Source organism: Triturus cristatus, chromosome 3_2 (genome assembly GCF_964204655.1).
Source record: "Triturus cristatus chromosome 3_2, aTriCri1.1, whole genome shotgun sequence".
Taxonomy (NCBI): domain Eukaryota; kingdom Metazoa; phylum Chordata; class Amphibia; order Caudata; family Salamandridae; genus Triturus; species Triturus cristatus.
Window position 1 is genome coordinate 1,058,604,176 of NC_140584.1, and position 27,782 is coordinate 1,058,631,957.

The window sequence follows — 27,782 nt, forward strand, 5'->3', positions numbered from 1 at the left end:
TGGGTTGATTTTGTTATTTGTGCAATAAACAACAAATGGCTTCAACTTTGCTGCATAGCATGCTCTTGTGGTAGGACGTCTAGCCTCTTTGATGACGTTCATACAATCTGATTTACAACAGATTGAGGTAGCCAAACTCTAGGACCTAAGGAGCCAGATCGCAAGATTGAGTTGATTGGGATCTGGATGTCTTATCTCTCCATGGTTCTGTGTAAGAAGTTTGGGTGAGAGATGTAGCTTTTGATGTGGAACTACTGATAGTTCCAAGAGGGTTGTGAACCATGGTTGTCGGGCCATGCTGGAGCAACTTAGATCATGGTGAGGGAATGCTGTTTGAGTTTCTGAACCACTAACGGAATGAGTGGGAGTGGCAGAAAAGCATAAGCAAATTTGTTTGACCAGTTCATCCATAGCGCATTGCCTTTGGACAATGGGTGTGGATACCTGGAGGTGAAGTTTGGGCATTTTGCGTTGGGATGTGTGGCGAACAGATCTATGTCTGGGTGTCCCCACATTTGAAAGAATGGAAGAAGAACTTGAGGATGAAGTTCCCATTTGTGGATTTGTTGTGTTTGTCGACTGAGCAGATCCGCAATCTGATTGTGTACTCCTGGGAGATGTTCAGCAAAGAGGTAGATCTTTTGAGGAATAGCCCATCTCCATATAGTTTGCGCTAGGCATGAAAGATGGAGAGAGTGCCCCCCCCCGCTTTTGAATTTAATACATTGCTGTCATGTCTGTAATTATTAGGACAGCTTTGCCTAGTAGTGAAAGTTGGAAAGAATTTAGAGCTAAAAAGATTGCCTGTAACTCCAGGTGATTTATGTGGAGTTGTTTGTTGAGGGGTCCACAAGCCCTAAACAGTTTGACTTTGTAGATGAGCTCCCCAGCCGGTGAGCGACGCATCTGTTGTCAGTACTATCTGTGGAACCGGGTCGAGGGACGGTTCCACTGATGTGCTAAGCATTCCTGCAAGGGACGCATCTAGAGTCTTGCACAAGGGACAATGAGGATGCAAGAAGCCGTCATCCCGATCAATTGCATAAACACTCGAGCTGGCAGGGAGTGTTGAGGTCAAAATTTGTAATATTAGAGCCTGCATGGACTGAATCCTGCCTGGATTGGGGTATGCTAGAGCTCTTGAGGTGTCCAGAGTAGCTCCTAGATACTGTTGGATGGTTGAAGGGGAGACTTGTTGAGGTTTACTGTGAAATCTAAGTCGTGAAGTAGCAGGATAGTTTTGTGTGTATGCTGCACACAATTGTTGTGGGATCTGGCCTTTATGAGCCATTCGTCTAGATAAGGGAACACATGCATGTGTTGCCTTCTTAAATGAGCCGCTACCACTGTGAGGCATTTGGTGTAGACTCTGGGTGCTGTGGTTACTCCGAATGGGAGGACTTTGAATTGATAATGTTGTCCGTCCACCATGAAAAGGAATATGAAAGTAGGCGTCCTTTAGATCTAGAGTGGAGAGGAAGTCGCATTGTTGAAGTAGTGGGAGCACCTGTTGGAGAGTGACCATGTGGAAGTGGTCTGATTAGATGTAGAGGTTTAGGGGTCTGAGGTCTAATATTGGCATGAGAGAGCCGTCCTTTTTTGGAATCAGAAAGTAGAGTGAATAAACCCCTGTGCCCTGTTTGGGTAAGTGGACTGGTTCTATTGCATTTTTGTGTAGTAGAGAGAGAATTTCCTGTTTGAGAGTCAAATGTTCTGTGGACATTGGACGGTGTTTGGGAGGAATGTGGGGGGGGGGGGGGGGGGGAGTGGACGTGAGTTCCAGGCAGAGACCATGCTGGATAATTTGTCTCACCCACCTGTCTGTGGTTAAGGAATTCCAGACGGGTAGGAACTGTGAAAGGTGTCCCCCGACAGGTGTGGAGTGATCGGGGGGAAGCGCAGGGAAGTCACCGCTTGGTGGTAGGGGAGCTGTGGGTGTTATTACCCAGGCCTCTGCCCTTGTTGTTGTTACCACTGTAACCTCCCCTAAAGTATTCTTTGGAAAAGAAGCTCTGCTTGGGGCTTTTGTAAAATGAGGATGGGTGCTCTGGTGTGTTGATTTTTGAGCCAGCCCTATAAAAGGAGCCTCCAGAAGTAGATAACTGCAAGGCTCCCATAGATTTTGCAGTTTCACTGTCCATTTTCATGTTTTCTAAAGATGTGTCCACTGCGGGGCCGAAAAGGTGCTCTTGGTTGAAGGGCTGATTAAGGATACTGGTTTGCACCTCCTGCTTAAATCCTGATATCCTGAGCTAAGCATGCCTGCGTAACAATACACTAGTATTGACTGCACGGGACGCGGTGTCCGCGGCGTCAAGAGCACATTTGATTGATGTGTTCGTGATTAGTTTGCCTTCCTGTATAAGGTCATTGGCCTTGTCTTTGTATTGCTCTGGTAGGTGTTGAATGAGTTTCTCTAGCTCATCATAGTGAGCCCTATCGTACCTTGCCAAGAGAGCTTGTGTATTGGCTATTTTCCAATAGTTTGCAGCTTGAGACGCCATATGTTTGCCTGATGCGTCTAACAATTTGGATTCTTTATCTGGGGGCGGGGCGTCACCTGCACCGTGAGAGTTGGCACTTTTGCGTGCATTAGCAACTACCAGGGAATCTAAAGGAAGCTGCCCTTTAATGTATATGGGGTCAATGGGAGAAGCTTTGTATTTTTTGTCTACCCTTGGGTTAAGAACCCTAGTCCTAACAGGGTCCTTAAACACTTCAGGTGCGTGTCTAATGAGCCCTTTTAACATTGGTAGGAAATGTGAGGTTTATTGTAGCTGAGCAAAAGTCTCTAAGAGAAAATCCTCCGCTACAGGGTCAGAATGTAGATTTACTCTGTGATATGTTCCGGCCCTATTGATTAATTGGGCAAAACCTACATTATCGTCTGGTGGGGATGGCTTAGAGGGATAAAGATCTGGGTCTGTCAAGTCAGGATCTGTGTTATAGTCCATCCATGGATCGGGGTCCTTTGGGGGATCATCACTGTCAACATTGTCTCGTTGTGGAATTATGTTATCATTCCCTTGTCCGTCACTATCTCCACTATCACTATCCTCTGGTTGTGAGAGTGGAAAAGTTTTTTCTGGAGAGTGTACTGGAGAGATAAGTAAATTGGGATCAATAGGTAGGGAAGGAGATGTAGGGGGTGGAGAGGTGTTGGTGCCCATGTCCATTCTTATAGCCTGAACCGGTGAATTTTGCAAATGGTCCAGTTTCCTTTTTGTAGGTTGTTTGGAGAGGTTATGACCAGTCTTTGGATGGATATAAATTGTTTTCTGGTTTGGATCCGGAACAAAAAGTTCTTCGGAGCCAGTGTTCTTTTTCCGTGCCGATGATTTAGCCCTATTAAAAGTCTTAGACTGTTTAGGCATAGGGATAGTGTCCAGTTTAGAAGCCTTTTGTGGTTCCGAAGACTTTGGTGTCGATTGTTTTGGCTCCGGAGTGTTTTGCTTCAGGGATTTAGGCGTCGAAGGTTTTCCCTTGGATTGTTTCGGCTCTGACGTTTTTGGTGCTGAAGTTGTTCCCTTTTGCTTCGGCTCCAAGGGTTTGTACTTCAGCTGTTTCGAGGCCGGAAGGTTTTCCGGTGCCGATGGAGGAAGGCGTGGCACATCGGTGGCCTTGGACTTCGGGTCCGAAGGTGTTTTTTCGGTACCGGAGTGTGGCTGGCTCGAGCCCGAGCTGGAAGGCTTGTCTTTGGTTTTCATAGCAGAGGGCAGGGCCTCTGAAATACTCAACCGGTGTGGACCTGGGCCTTGTGGCGAAGGTGATACCAAAGCCTTTGTTATGGACTTGGGTGGGGTAGGGGTCTCAATACTCGGGGTCCGCTGAGCTGAGGTGACTTCGGCGTCTGAGTCATCTGTGGAGACTGAGACCGCTTCCTCCTGGGCTTGTTCAGGAAGGCTGTCGGGGCCGGGATGGAAGATGCCCAGAATGGAGCCGCTTCCTCGGGACATTTCGTGGCGTCGGGCCAGACGATCACGAATTGTCTTCTTAGACTTGAAAGATAGACAAGCCTCACAGGTATCCTGTCGATGCTCCAGAGAGAGGCAGAGATTACACACTGGGTGTAGGTCCGAGTGTGGGAATTTAGCACCACACTGGGGACATTTCCATCTACTTCCGCTGGAATTGGCGCGGGTAGGCCCAAAGGCCAGCGTCAAAGTTTTATCGAAGTGTTTGATTGTAGAAGACGCGTGTTGAGAAAGGGAAACCCGATCGAGACAATACAGTCGAGTGGTAGGTGATTGCGCGTCGAAGGGGGTTTCGATATCGACACCGACCCGGAGCGCAGCAAGTCACATCCGAACCCGATGGCAGAAAAAAACAATCTGGGGATGGAGTCGATGCCCATGCGCACTGTCACCATAAGGAGGAGTCACCTATCTCGTGACTAACAAAGACTTCTTCGACAAAAACAAACTGCAAACATTCAAGCCCAACACCAGATGGCGATCTATGCTGAAGTATACAATCTACAGCTCATATGCCTTCAACATATTTATTGATAACATACATATTTTTTCCTCATAATTTAAAACCTAGACAAACTTCATACACACCACATTCAACTATTCAAATCCTCATCATTCATAAGTATCCACATACACAGGCGTCTTCAATATATGAAGCCTTGTTTATCAAACTCTTCTGTAGATAGTCCTATTTATTTGGTTGCTTGAAAACACGTTTATTTTAGATATTTTTACAAAATTAGTCCTTATTAAAAGGCTTTTGATGTACAGCGTGCATCTGTGTCTTGAAGAAAATGCAAATCCCAGGTGGTTTCTACGCGCGTTTCGGCCTACCGAAAGGCCTTCTTTGGAAAAAGCTACCTCAAAAACAGGCACTATCTAAAATACAAAAGGTCCTGCCGGACCTAATGTAGAAGATGCAGGCGTATTGCTATGAATGTCGACTTTGCATGAACGCCCTGATGTAATATCGAGTCACTTATAGGGGAGTGATGAGTATGCTACTATGAGAAAGTGCCATCTTTCTTGCATGGTATGCCCCCACTTTTTGCTGAATTGCTGAATGTACTTTGACTGAGTGTGCCCTGGACTCCTGCCAATCAGGTGCCCAGGGCCTATGTTCCTTCCCTAAAACCTAAAACCCAAATTGGCAAATCCTGGCCACATGTCAGCACCTGGTAAATAGTACCCTAGGTACTCCGGGCCTTGTGACCAGGGAAGGTCTCTAAGGGCTGCAGCACTTATTGTGCCACCCTTAGAGGCCCTGTACCCTAACACAAACACACTGCCCTTGCAGGCTGAGTGTCTGGGTACAAGACAAAACAGAGTAGACATGGAACACATCCCTGTGTGCCATGCCCACAACCTACACTGCCCTGGCATACATCAGTCACCCCTCTAGCTGGGTGCCCTATGCAAGTGGTGTGGGCACAGGAGCATGAGCCCTGTGCCCCTACAGTACCCAGGTCCATTCCTGGGCACTGTAAGTGCAGTGCTGCCATTTAAGAGTATATGGTGCTGGGAGCTTGTCAAACACGAACTCCACAGCACCATGATGGCAACACTGAAGACTGAGAAGTTTGGTATCAAACTTCTCAGCACATTAAACCCGCACTGATGCCAGTGTGGGATTTAATGTACAATGCACTACAGAGGGCATCTTAGAGATGCCCCCTGAAACCTAACCTACAATCCAGGTCTTGTCTGAGAGGCTGCCTAGGCTGCCACACAGCAGACATGTTGCTGGACCCCTGGGTGGAGAGCTATTTCTCTCCTGGGCCTGCAACAATGCACATCCTGTGCGAGGTGCTAGGTCTCCTCCCCCAGGATGGGCAGGGGGAAGCTTCAAAGGCATGTCGCCTTTGTGAGCTTCTCCAGGCCACTTGCTGTACTCAGCAACTGGCCCCCACCGGTTCTGACCCCCACTCTGGCGGGAACACTGGCCAGAAACTCCAAGTAAGGATAGGGGATGTGCCAGCCCTGCCAACCCCACCCCTCAGGTGGGGGAGGCGAGGTGAAGCACATCTCCGGGCCCTCGCCATCTTGAAGATGGGGAGCCCTACCCAATCAGGACTAGGCCACTGCCCCCCTCCCACAGGAGAGCGGCAGGATAGGGGGTGTACCCACCCCAGGACAGGGACCCAGTGGTCCCTGCCCTTTACCTACCTGTAACGCACCTAAATTTAATATTTAGGGGCACCCTGAACCTTCCTTCCTCAGATTTCAGATTCTAAAACAGCAAAGAAGATCAAGAAGAAAGAAGAGCTGCCGTGCAGCTGCTAAGAAGAGGAAGACACCAACTACTTTGGCCCCGGCCCTACCGGCCTGTCGACCCTCGAACCTGCTCCTGCTCCTGCTAAATCCCGGCACCTCCTGTGGCCAGCAACCTCACAAATCCCGGATGATCTGGCTACCTTGTGACTGAGCACCTGGGACTCCCACGAGCAGTGGCTCTGCTCAAAGCAAGTATCTAACCCCTGACACCAGCCTGGAACCACAAACCGAGCACACCCTGCACCCGCCAAGTCTGGCATGAGCTGGAGTGGACAAAGACCCCGTGGACATCCCCCCGGCGACTGTGACCCCGAATCCGGCACCCAAGGACCCACCTTGAAGCTCCGGACGACGCCTGCAGCCTCAGAACCACGGACCCCCCCCCTACCGCGATCAACAGAGGGTAATATTTCCCGACACCAAAACGCACCCGGCGGCCCCCTGTGCCCGACTCCTTGGTACCTACCTATCCTCCAACTACCCAACTTACCTCTCGAAGTGGCGGGTACACCTGAAGAATCGTCGTCCCTGAGCTTGCAGCCTTTGTTCGTCCTTGAGCACTGACCCTGAAAAGTACTCCCAACCGTACTTACCACTAACTCAATTCTCTCCCATAGGAAACCATTGACTGTTTTTCTGTGAAATTTCTCTTCCAAGTGTCGATTTTTGCAAACTACAAATATTCTTTAAAAATCGTACCAACTGTGAAAACGTAATTACTTACCTGTTTTAGATAGATGTCCCAGTACTGAGCCTAGGAGCCCTGCACTGGATTACAAAAGTAACGAGAACATACTTTACCAGTAACTCGAATTTTCTTCCATAGGAAACCATTGACTGTTTTTCTGTGAAATTTCTTCTAAGTGTCGATTTTGCAAACTTATAAATATTACTTAAAAATCCCCTGTATAACTTAAACGCAGTTTCTCAAGTGCTTTCAGGTGATACACTAGTGCTGGATCCAGGATCCAACACTGAGCTAGAAAAAGTAACCATAACCCCACTTACCTGCTAAGTGAATTTCCTTCCATAGGATAACATTGGGAATTTGATCAGAAAAAACTTTTTAAGTGTCAACTTTTAAAATAGCAAAATATTGCTTAAAAATCACAACAGTAACTAAAAAGTATTTATTCACTTGTTTCCAAGAACTGTCCCAGGACTGAATCTAGGATCCAGTCCTGGAGTTAGAAAAGTAATCCTGAAAGTAATCAATTGCATATAACTGAAAATTCCCATTGAGCTCAATGTATTATTGTGTTTGAAATTGTGTTGCCTATTGCAACAAACTAACTATTGCATTCCAAGTCAATTGTCTTTTGCAAAGTATATACTAAAGCATCTCATTCTGAGAAAGTATATTTTGATACCTATTGTTGGTTCTAAAATAAAACAACATTTCTTTTTATACAAACCATTGGCCTAGAGTTTATTTCTTGAGTGTGTGAGACCATTTGCTGACTGAGTGTGTACAACAAATGCTTTACACTGTCCTCTGATACTGCCTTACTGCTTGACCAAGCTACCACTTTAGAGAGAAGGTTATATCTAACTTTAGACTCTGCCAAACCTCTGGGGACTGTGGACTCTATACACACTGTACCTATTTGGGAACAGTATATATAGAGCCATTTTCCTACAGCTACACATAGTGGCCATAAGTCGATAGAAGAGTTTCCTTTTTTTAAAAAAAATTCTGTGGCCACACAATTCAAAGGATGATTGCCCAATAAAAATGGAAGACTCGTCTGCACTGCAGGGATTCTAAGGTGACCTGATGCCGCAGTGTGCCGTGTGTACCGCGTATGCTGCAGAACGGTGCACACGGGTGGCGTGTCCAACCGAATCTCAGAGGGGAGGATACTCCCATGTCCTTTGTCCAGTTTCGCACCAGAGCCGGAGCCAAGGGCTCCGTGAACAGGCTCAAACCAGAGAACGCAAGGGGGGTAACCAAATGTGCCCTTCATAGCAGTCTGTGGAGGTGGGAAGCGCCCCCACCCTCGCCCACTACACTAAGTCCTGTCTGGCAGGTGGTCACACTTCCCTGTGACAGGAAAGCTACTGTTCTACATTCCCCTGCTCGAGCTCAGCTCAGCAGCAGGAGGGAAGAATTGTGTTTGTGGTCAGCAGCAGCACTAGCTTGCTGTCAGACACTGAAAGGATGCTCTTGGGAGTACAGGGGGGTACCCTAAGGGAGCCCCCCAGTACATGGATCATACTTTCAACACTGAAATCGGTGTTGGGGTGTGATACCAAACATGACTGGGCTCAGTCCAGCCACTATATAGTTAGACATCTCGTAATGACTGATCTCCACTATATGTATTAAAATGGCTGACAGCACTTGCAAAGCCTGGAGAATCGACTCCGGAGTTTTTAGGGGTGTCCTTCCCATGCAGGGGCTCCCTCACACTTATAACAAAGCACCCTGCCCTCAGGATTGAAGAGCCTGCCAGAAGGGTGACATAGGTTTAAAGTGCAGTCACTTCAGATATAAGGAAACGTACATCTGTCATGAGAGGTGCAAGCACCAACTCACACAGGCTTCAATGACAGGCCTGGAGTCACAGTTTAAGTGGACTTCCAGGGATGGCACAATACATGCTGCAGCCCATGGGACATCCTGGTGTACCTATGCCCTAGGTAGCTTAGAACCATATACTAAGGATTTACAAGCTACACCAGTAGTCAATTGTGGATGTAAAAAAGTTCTTACCATGGTCAATTTAGAGAGAAAGCACAGTGACTGGGGTCTCGATTAGCAGGATCCGAGTGGGACTAGGTCAAAAACACACTGACACCAGGCAAATAGTGGGAGTATGTAGAAAAAAGAGAGAGACCCTTTAACCAACCAGGGGAGTAGGGTACTACTTGTAGGTAGAAACAGTAAATCCCTTGGCTGAAAATATTTTAAAACAATCCCTAACCACAATGTTAGGATACACAAGCCAGAGATCTGACCTTTGCACTTTAACAACCCCACCTCCTAGTCATATCGCTCATATGGTAGAGTTAAACAGATATACAGACAATAACAGACTATCTTCTTTTTTTTAAAACATTTTTTTGTTCATTTATTAAAATGTCATTTGTGTGGCAATATTTTAAAACAACTTAAAAACATATCACTGCTACACATATAAGGTCGCTAAACAATACACATTCATTGCAAACCCCAATTAATAAAAACTACCCAAATCTTTTCAGAGAGACACAAGAAGAAAATCCTTTAAAGACTATTCCTGGATTCAATGGCTTATACAAATCTGCAGGGTAGACTTTTTCCATGGATTATGCTAAACACAAAGGCGACGACGCGTTTCGATGTTTTTTTTTTGTTAATATTCCATCTTTTTCAAGACAATCATTGCTCTCTCATCATGGCACTATATGGTTGCCTATGAACTCAAATCCTTATTTCATCAGGTTTTTATCGAGTCTCAGTTCAATCTTATTTTCATGGCACCTTCCATGCTTATAATCCACCACATCAGGTCGGGTTTGAAACACTCGTTCGGTATTTATTCTTCCTCTTTTTAAAGGTTTTCTTTGTACCAGATGTTTTGTTTGGTCCGTACAATTGTTCTTGTACTCTGCTCGCAATTTCTAGGTCTGGTATCCAGTGTTCTTGTTAAAAAATCTCTTTACATCTTCCTCCAGAGGTGTGTGGTGTCTTTAAACGCCCCTTTCTTGCAATAGTGCTTCAATCGTCACTGCTCCTGGCAAAAGACTGCATCCGGACTGGACGGCTCCGATACACCAACTCATGATGATGAGGGAGCAATGATTGTCTTGAAAAAGATGGAATATTAACAAAAAAAAAACATCGAAACGCGTCGACTGCTTTGTGTTTAACATAATCCATGGGAAAAGTCTACCCTGCAGATTTGTATAAGCCATTGAATCCAGGAATAGTCTTTAAAGGATTTTTTCTGATTGGATGTGTTACCCTATGACAAAAGATATTGTCTTCTTGTGTCGCTCTGTAAACATTTTAGGTAGTTTTTGCAATGAATGTGTATTGTTTAGCGACCTTATATGTGTAGTAGTGATATGTTTTTATGTTGTTTTTAAATATTGCCACACAAATGAAATTTTAATAAATGAACAAAATTGTTTTTTTATTAAAAAGAAGATAGTCTGTTGTTATTGTCTGTATATCTGTTTAACTCTACCATATGGGCTATATAACAAGCAGGTGGGGTTGTTGTAGTACAAAGGTCAGATCTCTGGCTTGTGTATCCTAACATTGTGGTTAGTGATTGTTTTAAAATATTTCCCACCAAATAGTGGGAGTAACCATGCTAGAAGGATCCTAACTTCCTACACCAACTAACGCAATACAGGCACATACCTCATATGTCATTATCCACCTAGAGCTATTAATAGTATACAATGTCACATTAATGTGCTTAATACAACCCTTAAGACACACAGATATACTGCATATATAAAATAGTGCACAATCAACAGCACAAAACATCCTCACATCATTTGTCTCTGACTTGCAGTCAGACCGGTGTCATACCAAGGCTTCCCTCTGTAGACCCCAGCTCATAGTAAGGTCTCCGCCACCCACAGGTCCTGTAAAACTTGCTGGGACAATCTCCACTCACTGTATATCACATTTTCTAATGCCATATAGAGGTCCACCGTCCACCCCCCAACCTCCATTTCTGTATGGAGTGTAACTTCGGCACTCCCCAATACCTGGCCACATATCTGTTGGCCACTACGAAGGCCAGGGTACTAAAAGATTTTTAAAACGTGGGAAGTTTCATATTTAACCAATGATCATACCCTCATACAGATGTGTCTGTCATATTTTAGCAAATTAAGCAGTCAAATATAATAAAACATTTAAGGCTTCTAACGTGACACAATCTGAAAAGCTCATTACTTTGTAATACAACTGTTAGATCTGTCAGCCGTAGGGTAGTCTTCCCTCAAACATTTAGCCTTCTCCCCTCCTATTTTTGCTGAACTCATTTATGTTGGTCTTGGGACTCTATGTACTTGACCACTGTTAACCAGTGCTAAAGTGCTTGTGCTCACTCCCTAACCCATGGTAAGATTTAATTTACTTATAAGTCCCTAGTAAAGCAGTATACCATATACCCAGGGCTAGTAAATGCTTCTAGTGAGCCTGCAGCACTAACTGTGACACCCACTTGGGTAGCTCCTTAAAACCGGTCTCAGGCCTGCCATTGAAGCCCGAGTATGAAGTTTTAAACTGCCATTTCAACCTGGCAAAATAAATTTTTTGTCAGGCCTAAACTTCCTTTTCAATACATGTAATTCACCCCTAGGGTAGTCTCTAAACAGCCCCATAGGGCAGGGTGCAGTGTATCTAAAATGTTGGACATGTAATCTTAAGTTTGACATATTCTGGTAGTAAAAAAAACTTAAATTAATTTTTCACAACTGCAAGGCCTTCCTCTCCCATAGGATAACAAAGTGTTATCCTATTACATTTAATATGTTGTAACTTTCAATTGGGAGTATGTAGGAGTGTCACGTTTGGTCTCTAAAGAACTATAATTTGTTCCTCTTTTCGGTATTTAAGTCACAATTCTGAAAATAATACTTTTACAAAGTTATTTTCGTGTCCTAATTACTGGGTGCCTACAACCTGCTCTTGGGTCCAATGGCTAGCTGTGAGTTGCAGTTGGCCTTTGTGCATTCCTCACAGACAGGCACACAACAGAGAGACCAGGTGATGGCAGAAAGCTTGTCTTGTGCCCTCAGAGGAATACCGTACTGCTTGAGACATGCGTTTCTGGTTACACCCAGGACTACCAGAGTGCCCCAAGGGCTAGTTGGCTGGCCTACTGATCACAGTCTAAGGGACACAAAAGGCTCCAACCATCTTGAAACAGCACCTGGACCAAGAGTGGGTCAGCCCGGATCCTCCAAATGGTGGCCCTCCAGCCGTGCACCCTTGGAAGTGGGGTTAAAGTTTCTATACCAGCCTAACTGAAGGTTTCACCAAATTGTCGCAAAGAGAAACAAAACCCAGCAGAGCACTGCCAAGCAGACAGCGCACAATACTTTACACATTGCCTCAAAGTTACGCCTTACTGCTTTTGTGCCAAGCTCCCAGAAGGTTAAGCACAGGTTAATTTAGTGACCGTTTGTGGTTAATCCCGAAAAGGATTTTGACTGTTGCTTGAGAAGGGCTCACACTCCCAATTTTGTCACAACTACCATTTTGATAATGCTTGAAAAAATAAAACTGTGACGGGGAAAATAGCACTTCCTGTAGCAAGGTGCAGGCATAGGAGAGGAGGCAGCAGACAGAAAAGGAAGAGGGGAAATAATTGGCATACTGGAGATGGCTCATGGAAGAAAAAACAAATAGAGGGACACCTAGGTTCAAACTATGACTCTGAATAACCCCAGAGGGTCTATCAGAGGCAATTACAAAATACATGGAGTGAAAGCGACAACATTATTGGCAATCAAGGGCATTACTTTAGGGAATCACAGAAGGGAGGGTTATTTTACTGTGATAATTCAATAGGGGATTATAAACAAATACACAACAGTAGCAAATGCAATGCATGTAAAAATAAATAAGAGATAAAATCTAAACATGAGGGAGAGAGATTAAAGAATTAGGCAGGACGATAAAGAGGGAAAGCAGCACAATACAGATACTTCTATAAACTGATTATACAGCAGGAGGTGGAAGATGAAACCCAAACCCAAAATTACAAATGAACAGCGATAAATAAGGATGGTCCTAATTTCAGAATCGTAAGTCCTCATAGCAACAAAGACCTTCAAATCTTACAGAGCACTGGCACCAGACAATTGTGAGAAAGTGGCTCTGTATATACTGTTCCCAAATAGGTACAGTTTGTATAGAGTCCACAGTCCCCAGAGGTTTGGCACAGGCTAAAGTTAGATATAACCTTACTCTCTAAAGTGGTCACTTGGTCGAGCAGTAAGGCAGTATCAGAGGACAGGGTAAACCATTTGTTGTACACACTCAGTCGGCTAAATGATTTCACACACGCAATAACTGAACTCTAGGTAAAAAATATATGTCTGTTTTATTTTAGAATCAACAATAGGAATTAAAATATACTTTCTCAGAATGACATGCTATATATAAATACTTTTGCAATATGCAATTGGCTTTTGTAGAAAGTTACAAGTTGTTGCAATAGGCAACACAGTTTTAAACACAATTATGCATTGAGTTCAATGGAAGTTTCAAGTTATTTGCAACAGATTACTTTTGGGATTCCAGGACTGGATCCTAGATTCAGTCCTGGGACAATACTTAGAAACAAGTGATAAAAGTCGACTTAGTTACTACTAGGATTTTTAAGTAATATTTTGCTATTTTAAAAGTTGCCACTTAGAAGAAATTTAATAGAAAACAGACAATGATTTCCTATGGAAGAAAATTCAAGTTGCAGGTATAGTATGTTCTCGTTACTTTTGTAATCCAGTACTGGGTGCCTAGACTCAGTACTGGAAACTTTATCCAAAACAGGTAAGTAATTACGTTTTCATAAATTATACGATGTTTAAAGAATATTTAAAGTTTGCAGAAATTGACACTTAGAAGAAATTTCACAGAAAAACAGTCAAGGATTTCCTATGGGAGAAAATTGGGTTACTGGTAAGTACAGTTGTGAATATTTTTCAGAGTCAGTGCTGGGCGCCAAGATCCAGCACTGGGAGCTCACCTAAAAGCAGGTGAGTATTTTTGTTTTCGTTACTCGGCTGATTTTTGGTGAATATTTTAAGTTTTGAAAACTCCACACTTAAAAGAAATATCAAAAGAAACCAGTCAATGTTACCCTATGGAGAAAATTGAGTTATCAGTTTAAAGTTAAGTACTCGACTGGCAGAGTTAAGGTTCTGGGCATAGGCTCAGGGGTCTCCCAGGGTCAGGTAGGTACAGTTGTTTCACCCTCAGCGGAACACAGGCAGCCGGGTGCAGAGAGAGTTAGGCCCAATGTTACCCTATGAGAGGCAGGGGGGCCTTGGTTGGTGGCTGCTGACTAGCAGGCCACGCGGCTGTGGGAGCTGGGCTCCTGGTCACTTGCTCAGGGCAAATGGGGAAGTAGATAGGTGTAGAGGCTACACTGCCAGGGCCACTCGGGCGGCTGGCTGCAGGGTGCTTTTGAGCCTTCTGGCGCTCAATTGATTTCAATGGGAAAGCTCCGGTTTAGAAAAAGACTGCAAGCTCGGGGACGAAGATTCTTCAGGTGCCACCACCACTTCGAGAGGTAAGTTGGGTAGTTGGAGGATAGGTAGGTACCCAGGAGTTGGGCACAGGGAGCCGCCGGGTGCAGGTGTGCCTTTTGGTGTCAGGAAATCTTACCCTCTGTTGATCGCAGTGGGGGGGGGGGGGGGGGGGGGGGGGGGAGTACCTGGTTCTGAGGCTGCAGGCGTCGTCAGGAGCGTCGAGGGAAGCCCTTGGGTGCCGGACTCGGGGTCACAGTCGCCATGGGGTCGTCCTCGTGGTCTTTGCTCACTCCGGCACAGGCCAGGCTTGGCGGGTGCAGAGTGTGTAGGGTTCGCGGTTACGGCTGATGCCAGGGATTAGAAGTAGATGTTGAGTAGAGCCTCTACTCATGGGAGTCCCAGGGGCTTAGAGCCAAAAGATAGTCAGGTCCTCCGGGGTTTATGAGGTTGCTGGCCACAAGAGTTGCCGGTTTGTAGCAGGAGCAGGTTCGAGGGTCGACAGGCCGGTAGGGCTGGGGCCAAAACAGTTGGTGTCTTCCTCTTCTTAGCAGCTGCAGGGCAGGTCTTCTTTCTTCTTGCTCTTCTTTGTATTTCGGAATCTGGAATCTTGGGACGGAAGGTTCAGGGTGCCCCTAAATTCTAGATTTAGGGGCGTTACAGGGAGGTGAAGGGCAGGGACCAATGGGTCCCGTCCTGGGTTAGTACACCCCCTATTCTGCCACTCTCCTGTGGGAGGGGGGCAGTAGCCTAGTCCTGATTGGGTAGGGCCTCCCATCTTCAAGATGGCGAGCGCCCGGAGATGTGCTTCACCTCGCCTCCCCCACCCGAGGGGTGGGGTTGGCAGGCTGGCACATCCCCGGTCCTTATTTGGGGTTTATGGCCAAGCTTCCCGCTAGAGTGGGGGTTGCAAGTAGCCTGGGGAAGCTCACAGTGGCGGCATGCCTTTGAAGCTTCCCCCTGCCCATCCTGGGGGAGGAGATCTAGCACCTCGCCCAGGATGTGCATTGTTGCAGACCCAGGAGAGCAGGGGCTCTCCTACCCAGGGGTCCAGCAACAGGTCTGCTGTGTGGCAGCCTAGGCAGCCTCAGAACAGACGTGAATTGTAGGTTAGGTTTCAGGGGGCCCTCTCTAAGATGCCCTCTGTGGTGCTTGGTACATTAAATCCCATACTGGCATCAGTGTGAGTTTAATGTGCTGAGCAGTTGGATACCAAACTTCAGTCTTCAGTGTTGCCATTATGGTGCTGTGGAGTTCGTGTTTGACAAGCTCCAGGCACCTTGTACTCTTAAATGGCAGCACTGCACTTACAGGGCCCAGGAATGGACCTGGGTACTGTAGGGGCACAGGGCTCATGCCTCTGTGCCCACACCACTGGCATAGGGCACCCAGCTAGAGGGGTGGCTGATGTATGCCAGGGCAGTGTAGGTGGTGGGCATGGCACACAGAGATGTGTGCCATGTCTACTCTCTGTTTTGTCTTGTACCCAGACACTCAGCCTGCAAGGGCAGGGTGTGTGTGTTAGGGTACAGGGCCTCCAAGGGTGGCACAATGAGTGCTGCAGCCCTTAGAGGCCTTTCCTGGTCACAAGGCCCTGGGTACCTAGGGTACCATTTACCAGGGGCTGACATGTGGCCAGGGATTGCCAATTTGGGTTTGAGGCTTTTGTTTAGGGAAGGAACATAGGCCCTGGGTACCAGATTGGCAGGAGTCCAGGGCACACTCAGTCAAAGTACATTCAGCAATTCAGCAAAAAGAGGGGGCATACCATGCAAGAAAGATGGGACTTTCTCACAACAATCTCCTGTACAAATTTTGCAAGACTTTCAAGATAAAATTAGCATCAACAATGATTAAACTATTACCAAGTATAGCATGGAGAGGAGGAGTTACATATTCAATACTCCAGACACACAGTAGTTATCCAAAACCAGATAAAGACCCCAGCCAAGCTCCCCACTCCCCCCCAACAATGCATTTCGCAGAGGGCAATTGCATCACTAGACATAGTGCAAAAAAATGTACATAACTATGTACCAGTTCAACCATAGCTCATTGCCCATTCCCTTGGCGCAGCCAGCATTTCAGTGGGGTCTCAGTGTTCCTTCCAATAGTGAATATTCTTAACTCTTGAAAAGCAGGCAAGGATTGCAGACCAGATGTTGGATCGACTACAGGAATGTCAAATTACATTTAAGGCAGAAATAAATGGTGTATTCTTTAGAAAAATCAAGGACGGGAACTGAAAAGGATTTAAAAATTGGTACTGAATGTCCAAACCCAATGTCGTAAACAATTTTTGTTTTTCTTTACAGCAGTCAGAGGTGGAGTCTTTGTCCTGGTGCATTGTGGGTTTCAGGGAGGACTCACAAGGTATCTCAAGACCGAAGCCTTCTACGAAGAAAAACAATTTGCATATGAAAACGCACCCAAAACCAAATGGCAGAGTATGCAGAGGATCTGGTATACAGCAGCACATGCTACAAACAAGGAACACTTTAGCTAGGGTAAATACAACCGCCACTCTAACTATGACCGACATAAATTTCAAATTGTCTCCCAATCTCCCACTACTTCTAATTCTATTGCATTTTCATTGAAAAATAAGGATGTTACCATTTCCTCAGATGATTTTCCCTTCTTATTGCTTTCTTCCATTATCTCTACATTGCTTTCTTTATTTGGATCTTCTTCTGGATCAAGGACCTGGGCACAGTGGGAAAAAAAGTGCAGTTCTAGTAAATAAACATGCCAATATCATAGGTTCATCTCTCATTTCTACTGACATAACTTATAAAAAGCAAACTAACAAATATGGCACACATTTCCCTAGAGTAATGACATTTATATTTTTGCATTGGCCATTTAGAGCATTCAACTTCCCAAACAAATCAGTACCAATCAATTGTGTGTGTAAGAGCTCAAACTTACACAGACCTGGGACAGTCAGCGTATACAGGGAAATATAGATGTTTCAATATATCGCATATGCAAGTCAAAAGCATTCACTAGCATACAAACCATACCTATCTGGTGAGAACCTAACATTGACAGAAGCGTCACCCTGGTGTAAACGATCTGAGGCCAAAGTACTATTTCGTTGTGCTTGGTAAAATGAGAGAGTGCAGTGGGGATCACTATTTTCTTGGAGACGCTTGCTGCCTCTGAGGCCTTACCAATCTACTTTCTTGGCTTTCTATAGCAAGCTTTACCACCAAACAGTACCTCACTACTGCACATCGTGGTGGTGATATAGCAGCCCCACATCAGCTCAAAAACTGTAAAATAATATTCTGAAGATTATAGGCAGGATGGTGGATCAGGATAATGCAAGGGGTGTAGGTCTCAGAATTAGCCCTAAAGAATGAGAAGCTCTGCTGACGTACTAAAAGGGGAGAAGAGTAGTCAGTAATAAGTGGACGCACATGTATTTCATTTGCCCGAGTTCATAAAATGGTAGATAGGGGAACAGTCACTGACTATAAGCTCAGTGGAATGTAGAGACTCCTTGCAGAGACTGAATCATGAGAAAGGACGTTTGTGCAGGAGTCCCAAAGAAACTATAATTTCCTGTCCGTAGCCCAGCAGTCCTGCTATAACAGAAGGCAAAACAAAGCCACAATGCACAGAGACCTTTAGTTACACATTAAAAGTTGTGTGGACTGTTTTGATAATCAAAACATTAACCCTGTTATACGGTTTTCTTCATTATGATAAGGCCACATCTGTATGAATAAGGTATCAAAATGGCACACTAGTTAAGTGTTTTTAGAACTGTATATTAAGCTTCAGTTTTCTGGACAAGGCTACGGCACTTACATCCAAGATCAGCTGTAAGGCTCTCTTCGTCATATGTGGACAGATGCGGCCAAACACACTTTTGGAAACTTGTCTCATCAAGCGACTAGGTTGGGAGAAAAGAGATAGAAGAATTTCCACCACCACTTCAACCCAGAGCGGCTCCTCCTCCCCTGCAAAAGAAATTAAAGGTTTTTCAGTCACTGAGCTCTGGCTTAATGGGAAGCAAGGTTTCATAACAAAACATCTTAAAACAAATTAGCAAAGAATAGAAACTAAAGGCAACATTGCGGTTGGTAAGAAAAGGTCAATTAGGATGCTCAGAATCAAGTTGAAGCTAGTTAACATTCTGTGCAGAATCCCCCATTTCTAAGAAACTAATTTAATAAATTAGGATACTTGCTTATGGTGGACTTAACAGTCAGGCAAAGGAGAAAGTCCGGTTGGACTACATGATGGAGCACTTTTCTGGCTGTATAGGCTGAGGAAGTAAATGATCTGTAATCCCACCAGTTCATTTAAACTCCCCCACGCTACTCATCACATTTGCAGCTGCAACTTTAAGGCTACTCGCACATCTGTGAATCTGCCCAAAAAAAAAATGATACCCTACTGTAAATTTAGTGCACTTTGCTGAGTGCTATTTCGTGTCTTCTCAAGTTTGGAATCAAATACACTACTCCACAAACTATTTAAAGCCTTTATTTTGGGTCCTGGGACAGTCAGAGTATACAGGGAAGTAGCCAGTTGTTTACCACCATTGACATAGGACTATCAAATACTACTGCATATCAATTAGGCACTTAACTCGCCAGAAGTCCAGCAGTCAAGGTTTAGTCTAGAAGGTGGAAGAGTATAGCAATATTCCCTAGTATATAACATAGTAAACTAGATTTCGACCAAGTGCTATTTCTCATAAGACCAGTAAGACACTTTTCAGTAAGTCAAATACGGCAATCTAAGATAGGCACAAAAATATAGAAAGTGATTCCACATTCATATTTATATTTGTATTTATAGTGCTTAAACCACAGGGAGTATAAAAAATAAATAAAATGAATGGGGGGGGGGGGTGGAGGCAGAAGGTCTGGCTTAAGGGAGGACGGCTGCTTTCAGGCATTTTAAAGCAACTGTTTGCTAGAAATCTCATTCAATACAAGAATAGTACCATACTTGAGGGCAGAATATTTAAAGTAGGATAACATTTGCTGGGCTCCTGCCCTAGTGTCAAAGGATCTTGCCGCAGAACTAGACAACTCAATAGGTTTGAGATAGTGCGGACATGTTTCCAGTAAACAGTCCAAAAATACCTTCACCGAAAGAGACACAAATTAAAAATGAATCATGATAAAAATATATTTCACATGTCTCAAGGTCAGCTTTTAGAATTTGTATATTAACAAAGCTAACATGAGTCCAGGAGTCACTATCCTGTGGTTCGAGGTGACACCAAGTAAAGGCTCAATTAATCTCATAGTCCAGGAGAAGTATACATTTCCTGGCAAGAGGGATAATATTTATTAACTTTCTCATTCTAGTCAGGGGAAGAAAATTCTTAAGCCTTGGTCCTGCTCTTTCACTTGCTTTTCTGCAGGGTAGGTCAGGACTGATCAAAAATGGTCAAATACACTGCTGGATTGGAGCAAAACTGTTTATGCTGGATTTGAGCCACATTGTTTAAGCCACTTTACTCCTGTTGCCAAGCATCAGTCTGCACAACATAGGAAAGAGGGAAAGGGAATTTCAGTGCAGAGCAGAGCAATCTGTTCTACAAGGAAGGGATGATAGTTCTACACCAGCCAATCAGACAGTTCCAGATTTGGGGACTGAGAATAAAACAAAAGGACAAGCAGTTGGTGCATCCAACATGGGTAAAATAAGCCTGCAGGGAGCCAGCCATCGTATGTAAATCACGACTATGTGACACTAAATGGACACCATGTCTAGTCATGGACCAGTGTCCACAAACGTGAAGAGCTTATAGGGGGGAGTGGTCAGACTATACAGGGGATAACTAGTAGCTAGCCTCCACATCAGGCATGCAGGTAAAAAACAAAAGCTTGTACCCCTAAAGTATCATGTCCCACCATTGTTAGTCATAGCCTAGTAAAGGAGGCATGAGCCATACTCACTATGGATTATCATAAACTTTGAGAGTTACCCTTTCATCAGAGCTAGGTAATGTTTTTGAACAGCTCTTGGCAGATTCCTCCAGTGGAATCTCTAGCTGACTTTCTTTGCGGGGAAACCAAAAGTTACTTACCTTCTGAACCAATATTTCGGATGGATGGATATATATATAGATATATATATAGATATATATATATATATATATATATATATATATTCACTTAAAAAACCATAGGTTTCACACATGTTATAGTTAGCTGTACATTTCACTCGTAAAAAACCAATGAAATTCCACGTTATAGTTAGATCAGGTAACTATAACTTGCGCGCCCACAATAAACTGCTGATGACGTCACATAGTACATCACTCATGACATGGTCAGTGACATCACTCATGACATCAATGATGACATCTGAAATTACACATTGTGGATTGCGGTCGCGCAAGTTATAGTTACCTGATCTAACTATAACGTGGAATTTCATTGGTTTTTTACGAGTGAAATGTACAGCTAACTATAACATGTGTGAAACCTATGGTTTTTTAAGTGAATTTGCAAGGTTTTGTAAATGATAATTCCTAACTATAACGTGTGTGAAACCTATGGTTTTTTCAGTGAATTTGTACGGTTTTTTAAATGCTAAGTTATGTATTTGTTTTTTATTTTTTTTTCTGTTTTTTCACTATGCGCACACCCTGCGCGCACGGTGCGCTTCTCGCACCGTGCGCGCGCTGTGGGCGCTCGGTGCGCTTCGCGCACCGAGCGCCCAGGTTGCGCTTCGCGCACCGAGCGCCCAGGTTGCGCAGTCCATGCCGTGTGCGTCTCGCCTTTTTTTACGCAGTAACATTTGTTTTTTTCTCCCTTGTGGGTCCTTTAATTTATTTAATAAATGTGATTGTTACTTCTTTATTATTATTATTTTTTTTTTGCCGTGCGCGTACGGTAAGCTTACCGTACGCGTACCCCGTGATTTTTTTTTAAAATTATTAAATTTATTTTTCGTACTTTTGGGTCCTTCTTGGACCCCCTGACAAACACTAGGGGGTCTGCAACTCTCTTCGTTGCCCCCGTTTCACGTTCCCCACCTTTGTTTCTCAGTGCGAGAGACAGAAAATGGCGGCCGACACTTCCTGATTTCGACCGATTCGAATGTTTACAGTCATGTAACCACCAATCAGAATTGAGATCGCGCACGGCACCGTACGCGTACGGTAAGCTTACGGTAAGCGCACGGAGCGCGCTTACAGATATATATATTGATTTAAATGCTATTTTCTCAGGACCTACTGAACAGATTTACACCAGACCTACAAAAGGCACATCCTTGACCTGAGGACTACCTCTCTGCCAAATTCCAAGTAATTCTGTTCAGCCGTTCGGGCTGTAGCTGTGTCTAAAGGGCCTATGGAAAAATGCATGGGGAAAACACGTTTTGAGACCCCCCTTTTTTCTCAGACCCCCGCATGACGAATCCCCCCGAGACTTTCAGGGTAGGAGCGGAGCGTAGCGCCCCACCTATTTTGAAAATTTGGCAGACAGGTAGTCTACAGGTCAAGGAAGTGCCTTTTGTAGGTTTGGTGTAAATCTGTTCAGTAGATCCTGAGAAAATTGCATTTAAATCAATATATATATCTGTGGCAGCGCTCCGTGCGCTTACCGTAAGCTTACAGTACGCGTACGGTGCCGTGCGCGAGCGCGATTCTGATTGGCTGTTACATCTTAGTAAACATTCGAATCGGTCGAAACCAGGAAGCTGCGTCCGCCATTTTCTCTCTCGCACTCTGAGGGGTGGACGAATAACAATGGAAAAAACATGTAAAGGGGCTGTTTAGACAGCTCCTAACCACCTAGCCTTGATGAAGGTGTCCCCAAAGAACCACCAAGGCCAAAAAATCAATTTAAATTTTTTTTGAAAAATCGCCGATTACGCTTACCGTACGCGTACGGTAAAATTTAAATAAAAAAAAAAAATATATCCACACTCTCCCCACCCCGTCTGCAAATGGTACCCGAAGGGCAATATTTGTGCATGGCATGTAGAACCATTCATTTATGGTAATAAAATAAAAAAATAAAAAATATCCACACTCACCCCACCCCGTGTGCAAATGGTGCCCGAATGGCACCATTTGTGCATGGCATTTAGTACAACATTTATGGTAATCTAAAAGATTTTCTTTCACAACGAAGCGCATAATATGTCCTCCATGTGCGCACGGTGCGCGAAGCGCATAGTGCGTACATGGCCCATCCAGCGTAATGTGGGCGCGCGGTGCGCGAAGCGCACCGCGTGCTCACTGTGCGCGCACGGAACGAACTGCGTTAAGTGGGCGCGCACGCCACGAATGGCGTAAAGTAACTTAGCATTTAAAAAACCGTACAAATTCACTGAAAAAACCATAGGTTTCACACACGTTCTAGTTAGGAATTAGCATTTAAAAAACCTTGCAAATTCACTGAAAAAACCATAGGTTTCACACGTTATAGTTAGCTGGACATTTTACTGATAAAAAAACCAATGAAATTCCCATGGTTATAGTTAGTGCAGGCAACTATAACTCACGCGACCGCAATCCTCTGCTGATGACATATGTGTCTTTATGAAAAAAAAATATTTGTAATATATGTATAGCTAAAATTTAATGGAAGACGACATGGGCAAATAATTGTCTAAATACAGTATTAGCATCAGCAGAGGATTGCGGTCGCGTGAGTTATAGTTGCCTGCACTAACTATAACGGGGGAATTTCATTGGTTTTTTATCAGTAAAATGTCCAGCTAACTATAACATGTGTGAAACCTATGGTTTTTTCAGTGAATTTGCAAGGTTTTTTAAATGCTAATTCCTAACTATAACGTGTGTGAAACCTATGGTTTTTTCAGTGAATATATATATATATATATATATATATATATATATATATATTACCTACTGGCGGTCGCCAGTAGGTAGTTATAGTTAGGACCACGTTTCCATAGGAAAACCTCAACATTCTATTTTGTATATATATATATATCTCTCTCCAAATACACAAACAGTACCGAAGCACTGAGAACGCCTCCTCCAACGGCGGTACACGGCGAGGTGGCGAGCCTCAAAACATCACACCAAACGCTGTAAGCCTCCTAGGAAAGCAGCAGCCGGGGACACAGATAAGCTTTTCAGCAGTCGTTTATTTTGCAGATATTGGCAACTCGACGCATTTCGGGACCCTGTCCCTTGACATATATCTATCTCATAAGGACAGGAACTAAAAGATCCACGAAAATGACAGCAGATAACTTGTTTGCATACCTTGAGATCTTTTTAGTCGCAATATAAGCTCATAAGGCAAGTGAGAAATCTGTGGGAAGATTATGCAACTCTCAAGGATTCCACACCCAATGAACGAACCCCAAAGCAGTACATTCCAGGAAGCATGGACTGAGTAGTGCAGAGTAACCAGGTAACACAGGTGGGGCGAAGTTACCATCACTGATTGATACCCCACGCGAGGAAGTAATGCTTTGTAAAAAGTATGCAATGATTACTATGTGGTAGCCAGGCATGTCGGCAACCAGAAAGTTTTGCAACAGCAGCCATGGTCCTTTCTAAGTGCTCATGAATGCAATTGAGGGTCTTGTTTGCCAAGGGTGTAGGAACGTTGATTATTATGTGGTGTGCTTGTGAGAACCTCACCATGGAATAATGTCACAATCTTTATAGGGGACAGTTATATTTTTCATGTAAACCTTTACCTCAGTCTTAGGCAGCTGTGGCACAGAGCAGCCAAGCTTAAACAAGGGAACAAGTATAAAGCACTTAGAAGTACCTGAACAACAGATAAGTAAGAAACATAATGCAATAAAAATCCAACACCAATTTATGAAAATAGAATGTATTTTTATCTTTAGATAGACACTAAAATGACAAATCTATAGTGAGGAATTGGAAATCTGATTTTCCAAAAGGTAAATTAAATGCTGTAATTTTAGTGTTTTAGATGCAATAAATCATTGCAAGCTGTTTGTAGCCGACAGGCAAAAAAGCCTGTTAGATTTCTCTTGGACTAGCCACTATAGGTTAGGAGCCAGTCTCGGGGACTACTCAGAGTACCTGTCGTAATCAGCAGTCTTAGGGGACTTTACTCTTAACAGGATCCATCAGAGAAGTGATCCTGATGCTGGTGATGAATGACGCTAAGATGCTGACTAAATGCAGCGAGTTTTCCTGGAGCGACCTAAGGTCTGTGAACTTCAGGGGGTGTCTCAGGCCTCACAAATCGATGTCCCACAATGCGAAAGGGAAGTCCAGTGCAGTTCCACTCGCCAGTTGGTCAACTGGTTACAGTGCAGGTTCACAGGTTGCTTACAAGTACATAAATCCTTTTCTGTGGTAGACCCGAGTCTATTTTAGGTATGGGTCCCACTGGCTTGGTGATGTCTGGACACCCAGAAAGCACTTTGTCGTCAAGTGGCAGGCAGGCATTCCTGGAAGCTAGGCTCTCGAAGGGTGCTGGTTTCTTCAGCATTTGGTGGCCGTGAAGCTTAACAGGATGCTACCCACCTAGCCCTTGGAGTCACTTCTTCCATTTTGCCACAAGTGGAGCTCTATTCTACAAGTGGGCACACCATGCACAGTCCTCTTTGCAGTTCACGAGTGCAAACAATACAGTCCAGTCTTTGGTGCAGCCTCTTTGCAGGGTCCAGGGAGCAGCAGGGTAGTCCTTCTGTCTTCTTTCCAGTCCAGTAGTGAGCTAAGGACTGTGCGTCTGGGGTACCATTTTTATGCCAGCTTCTGGTTTGTGGGAGAGGAGGACTCACTAGCCAAGGCGGAAATAGTTCAAGAGGGAACCCTTCCTACTTAACATCACTTCCTGGGAGTTTGGCCACCAAACAATCCCAAGATATCCCTTTGCTACCATATACCAAGATGATGTAAGCCTACTTTCTCTGTGAGGAGCTTCAGGCACACCGTTTGGGTGTACCGAGCCGAATGAGCCATTCCTCCTGAAAAACCAGTTCTGCAACGGGGTTTCCCCCTCTGGAGGAGATGCCAGCCTGTCTGCCTATACAAAGAAGCAGGCATGCAAAGGTGTGATCGCTATTTGCTTGAATGAGGTGGTAGCCTCTTTGAATCTGTGGCCACTGCCCAATAGTAATAATGCTTGACTGCTTGAGGTTACACCTTCTCCCTTCAGCAATTCTTTCTGTTCCCCCTTCCTGGGAGTTCTTCACACGTCCTACCAAAGTGGCAGAATGCTGTCTCAAGTTAAACTGCAGCAGACAGACAATATAGGCTACCGAAGGTTTGAGAAACAAAGTGGTGAATTTCTAAGTCCCCCTTCTACTAAAAGTTACTTTAAATCTGACCTCAGCAATGTATCGGGTATAATGCAAAAAAAATATTTGATACCTTGGAGTAATATCTTTGGTGGTCCCAAATGGAACTTAGCACTAAACACAGCAGCTAGTAAAACTCCATGACCGGCTTTGCCATTGTGAAAACAGCAATTTTGGGTTTTCACTGTAAGGGCATGTTCAATGCAAAAGGACATGAGTTTCATGTTAATATTAGGCACCCTATCTGGTGGGCTACCAAGGCGTTCCCTAAGGATGGCTTAATATTAAAAAGGAAAGTTTTGACCCAGCAAAAGGACTTATTTTGCCGTGTAAAGTTGGCAGGTTTAATGCTGCAGTGGCAGGCATAAAGACACGTTTTCACGTGTCACTGTAGTGGTGGCATAATTAAGTGCAGCAATCTACTAGTGGAATTTAACTTAGTGGCCCTGGGTACCTCTAGTACTCTATACTAGGGACTTAAAATAAGTTAAATTAGCCAATCCGGAATTAGCCAATTGTACACATAATTTGAGGGTTAGAGCAAATGCACTAGGGCCTGGACAGCAGGGACCAGAGCACTACAGAGTTGAAAAACCAGCAGCATGACTCCAAAAACTTGGGGGTGGGAGGTATTCATACAAAAAAAAAAAGAGGTCCTTTCTTACATAGGCCATAGTACATCTTGCTAGAGAGGATGATCTAGCAGTAAATGTTTAGTTGAGTCATTGCATTGTTCTGGTTCAGCTTTAGCTAAGCCCACAAAAACAAGGTCATCAACTTTGTTCTGCTGTGTTCAGTTGAAGTAATGCAACACCAAATGCCTGAGATCCAGCCCCTGCAGACGATCCTCCTTCTGGGTTCGATGCTAAGGAGGAAGAGTATTCGTTTGCGCCATCTGGAACACAGAAACCACCTTGATATGAAAGATAGGTAGATGGGATTTACCAACTTAACAGGTAGAAAACAAACTGAAAGATTGGCGAACTGACAGGGATTTAAAATCTGAGAGCAGAATTAATCTACACTAAACAAAACTGTCAGAGTAAGAAGTTGACCCGGGCAACTGTGCATCAGCTTGAACGGAGAAGCTAGCAAGAAAGTCAAAACAAGATTAAAATTTTAGAGAGGAATAATAAAGAGAGCAGGAGGGACCATGTAAAGTAAACCTCTCTGAAAACTAGTCAAGTCATGATCTAAACAGAGAATATTATTCAAGCCAAACGAATACAAACATGGCCACAAGACAGCCCTCAACTGCAGTGGCCACCAGGCTCTACTGAGCAAGGAACACCACAAATCCGAAGATGTCAGAGAGGTGAAATTTAGATGGTTTGATGCCTTCCAGTTAGCAATACTAATCAAACGTATTCCAGTAGCTCTTGATGATGAATTTAGTAGCAGGCTTGCCGCTGCTAAGATGACATGAGCAGATTCACCAGAAAGGAAACAAGCCAATACCTGGCTGAGTTCAATCTACAAGCGGACAGCCGAGTGCTAACCACCAAAAGATCAGCGGACTGGACCCTCCTCCGATTCTGGTATGATCAGAATAAGCTGTGTTTGATCCGTCCACACATTCTGAAGGACGTCTGACAGAGGTGGGATCAGCAGCATCTGGAAGAGGACCAGGTTGAAGGAGGGAGCAGAGGGAAGCAAAACGATTTTAGAACTTGCCACAGCAACCTCAAATCTCTGGAGAAGCATTTCCTCCCCACTTCACAAAGAACAAGTCCAAGTAGCATATCTCCACTCCCTTTTGGCTAGTCTCCTACTAAGCAAACACATACATACATTCATTCATAAAAGCGGCACATGAGCCATCTGTGCCTTTTCGGTAAACAGTAAAATAGGAATTCTCACAACGCTGAGTGTTTTTAGGTGCAATACTGCTTAGACCAAAGATATCTCCACGGAGCCGACAGATGCTCAGAAATTGCCATATCAATGCAGTTTTCAGTAAACTGTGAGGAACTCAAGAGAAACCTTTCCATTCACTGTTCTACGTGCCCCATCCCATGATGTCAGACACTCAACCCAGGAGCTGTACAAATGTGAAGATTTTAAAGACAAAATTAG

At 44.3% G+C, this 27,782-nt stretch overlaps 1 protein-coding gene across 1 annotated transcript in view; it reads right to left on the reverse strand.

The window, feature by feature from the left end:
* The window catches only part of MYBBP1A (MYB binding protein 1a), a 418,097-nt gene that overhangs the window by 228,406 nt on the left and 161,909 nt on the right, over window positions 1-27,782 (reverse strand). The window contains exons 15-16 of the mRNA XM_085649771.1: window positions 18,273-18,424; window positions 17,070-17,159 (exon numbers count right to left, since the gene is read on the reverse strand). Coding sequence (XP_085505897.1) covers window positions 17,070-17,159; window positions 18,273-18,424 — 242 coding nt within the window. The remainder of the gene's footprint in view (window positions 1-17,069; window positions 17,160-18,272; window positions 18,425-27,782) is intronic.